This window comes from Apium graveolens, chromosome 3, assembly GCF_009905375.1.
Source record: "Apium graveolens cultivar Ventura chromosome 3, ASM990537v1, whole genome shotgun sequence".
Taxonomy (NCBI): Eukaryota; Viridiplantae; Streptophyta; class Magnoliopsida; order Apiales; family Apiaceae; genus Apium; species Apium graveolens.
Genome location: NC_133649.1, coordinates 204,311,651 through 204,313,611, shown reverse-complemented (window position 1 = coordinate 204,313,611; position 1,961 = coordinate 204,311,651). Strand labels below are relative to the sequence as shown.

The 1,961-nt window shown below is 37.6% G+C and overlaps 1 protein-coding gene across 1 annotated transcript; it reads right to left on the bottom strand.

Moving 5' to 3' along the window:
- Positions 1-518: 518 nt before the first annotated feature.
- Positions 519-1,499, bottom strand: LOC141714782 (uncharacterized). The gene has a single exon (XM_074518280.1). It carries the CDS (start codon positions 1,497-1,499, stop codon positions 519-521), a length of 981 nt encoding a protein of 326 aa, XP_074374381.1.
- Positions 1,500-1,961: the final 462 nt, after the last annotated feature.

Sequence of the window (1,961 nt, the reverse complement as noted above, 5' to 3'; positions counted from 1 at the left end):
TTCTGAAAAGTCCAGAATCACTGAATTCTGACTTTCGATGAATTTTCTACGAATTTTACAAGACAGCTGATTTTTGCTGAGAAAGTCCTACGAATTTTAATGATAAAAACAAGGAATACGAATATGGTGTATTTATAACGATACAAAACCCTATATCTCAACTAGGAAATAATAATATTTCCTCCTAAAGATTTACAACCTCTCCAAGTAAATTCCATAAATAAAATATTTGATACACACAATTACCTAAACTAAAAAAATTTCGATTTTCTAAATTATTCTTACACTTATTTCCACAAATAACAAATCTTTTCACAAATCAACTACCTTGCACAAAATGTTTTCAGAATATTCTAATTTTAAAATATTTATCTAGACAAATTAATATCTAATTTCTAATAAATAAATTAAAAATAAAATTACGAATTTTACATTCTTCCCTCCTTAAAAGAATTTGGTCCCCAAATTCACATAACATAAATAAATTAAATAAGTCACTAAAGAAAAGAAATCATACCTTAATTGCGATAGTTGTCATTTCCTGTCAGCTGAAACACACGTCCTTTGCCCATCTTGTTATCTGCTTCCTTCCTTGGTGGCGGTGGCGGATTGTGCGGACAATTCGAAATCTTATGTCCTACTTCTCCGCAATGAAAACAAGCACCTGTATTCCAACGACAGACTTTGTCCGGATGATTCTTGCCGCACCTGGTACACGTCTCTTGATCACCTTGACCCCCGATGTTATCGTACACGTGTGGCTTCTTGAGTGGTCCCCCTTGAAAAGATTGCCCACTAGTTTGAGTGAACCGCCTCTTATTCCAACTGCCAGACGCCTTTTCAGATTCTGCCAAGCCCCTTTCGATCACTAACGCCTTGTTGAGGACAGCCTCGTACGTCTGAAGTTCAAACGACGCCACTGAATTCCTGATGTCACTTCGAAGTCCCTCCTCTAATCTTCGTGCTCGACTGCTCTCATCTGCTACTAGGGTCGACGCGTACTTCGCAAGCTTTGCAAATTCTGCTTCGTATTCAATGACGGTTCTTCCACCTTGTTGAAGTCGAATGAAGTCCCTCTCTTTCTGCAGACGAACTGTTCTCGGAAAGTACTTGTCCTCTAAAGCCTTCTTGAACTTTGCCCAAGTGTACGGTTCATGATTTTCTTCAAGATTTGTCGTCTCATTCTTCCTCTTTTCCATAAGCCACCAGTCGTAAGCGCTTCCTTGCAATTGGTACACAGCTAAGGTCACCTTCTGTTCCTCATTGCTCCCCAGAAGTCCGAAAGCTTTTTCCATCTCTTGGATCCACATCTCAACGATAGCCGGGTCTGTAGCTCCATCAAAAGTTGGCGGGTTCAAACGCTTGAATTGAGAGACGATGTTGGGCTTCGGTTGCTGATTCACAAGTACAGCTAGAGTTTCAGCCAGCTGGTCAAAGACGTTTCCTCCTTCATCATTATTGCCCTGATTTTCATTGTTGTTCTGATTTTCTCCATCCATCTTTACTAGAACACACAAAACAAATTCTAAACTTATAGTCAATAATCAAAAAAAACACAAAAGTCAAACATATCAAATAATCACACAAATAAATGCCCTAAATCCAAAATAATTTTCTAAGACCTATACGATAGTCTAAAGGATCGCATCCTAGGGAATGTACTAGTCCCATACCTAATACACTCCGAAGGACAGCCTGCTCTTGATACCAACTGTAACAGCCCGCACTTCCGGACTATTAAATTCTAAATCGAAAACTAAAAATAAAATATATTATTACTCGATAATTCTAATAGATCACGAAATTCAAAGCAGCGGTCAAACTCAATAATCAAAATCATAAAAATAGAGACGCAGCTCCACAAATCCGATAATAATTGTCTAACAGATAATTAAATTTATTCTCTAAAAACAAAATCTTTATTCTAATTCAAATAGCACAAACGAAGCAGCACAGATCTC

Excerpts from the sequence above, each read along its gene's own strand:
- LOC141714782 (XM_074518280.1), bottom strand. The coding sequence starts at position 1,499 with ATGGATGGAGAAAATCAGAACAACAATGAAAATCAGGGCAATAATGAT.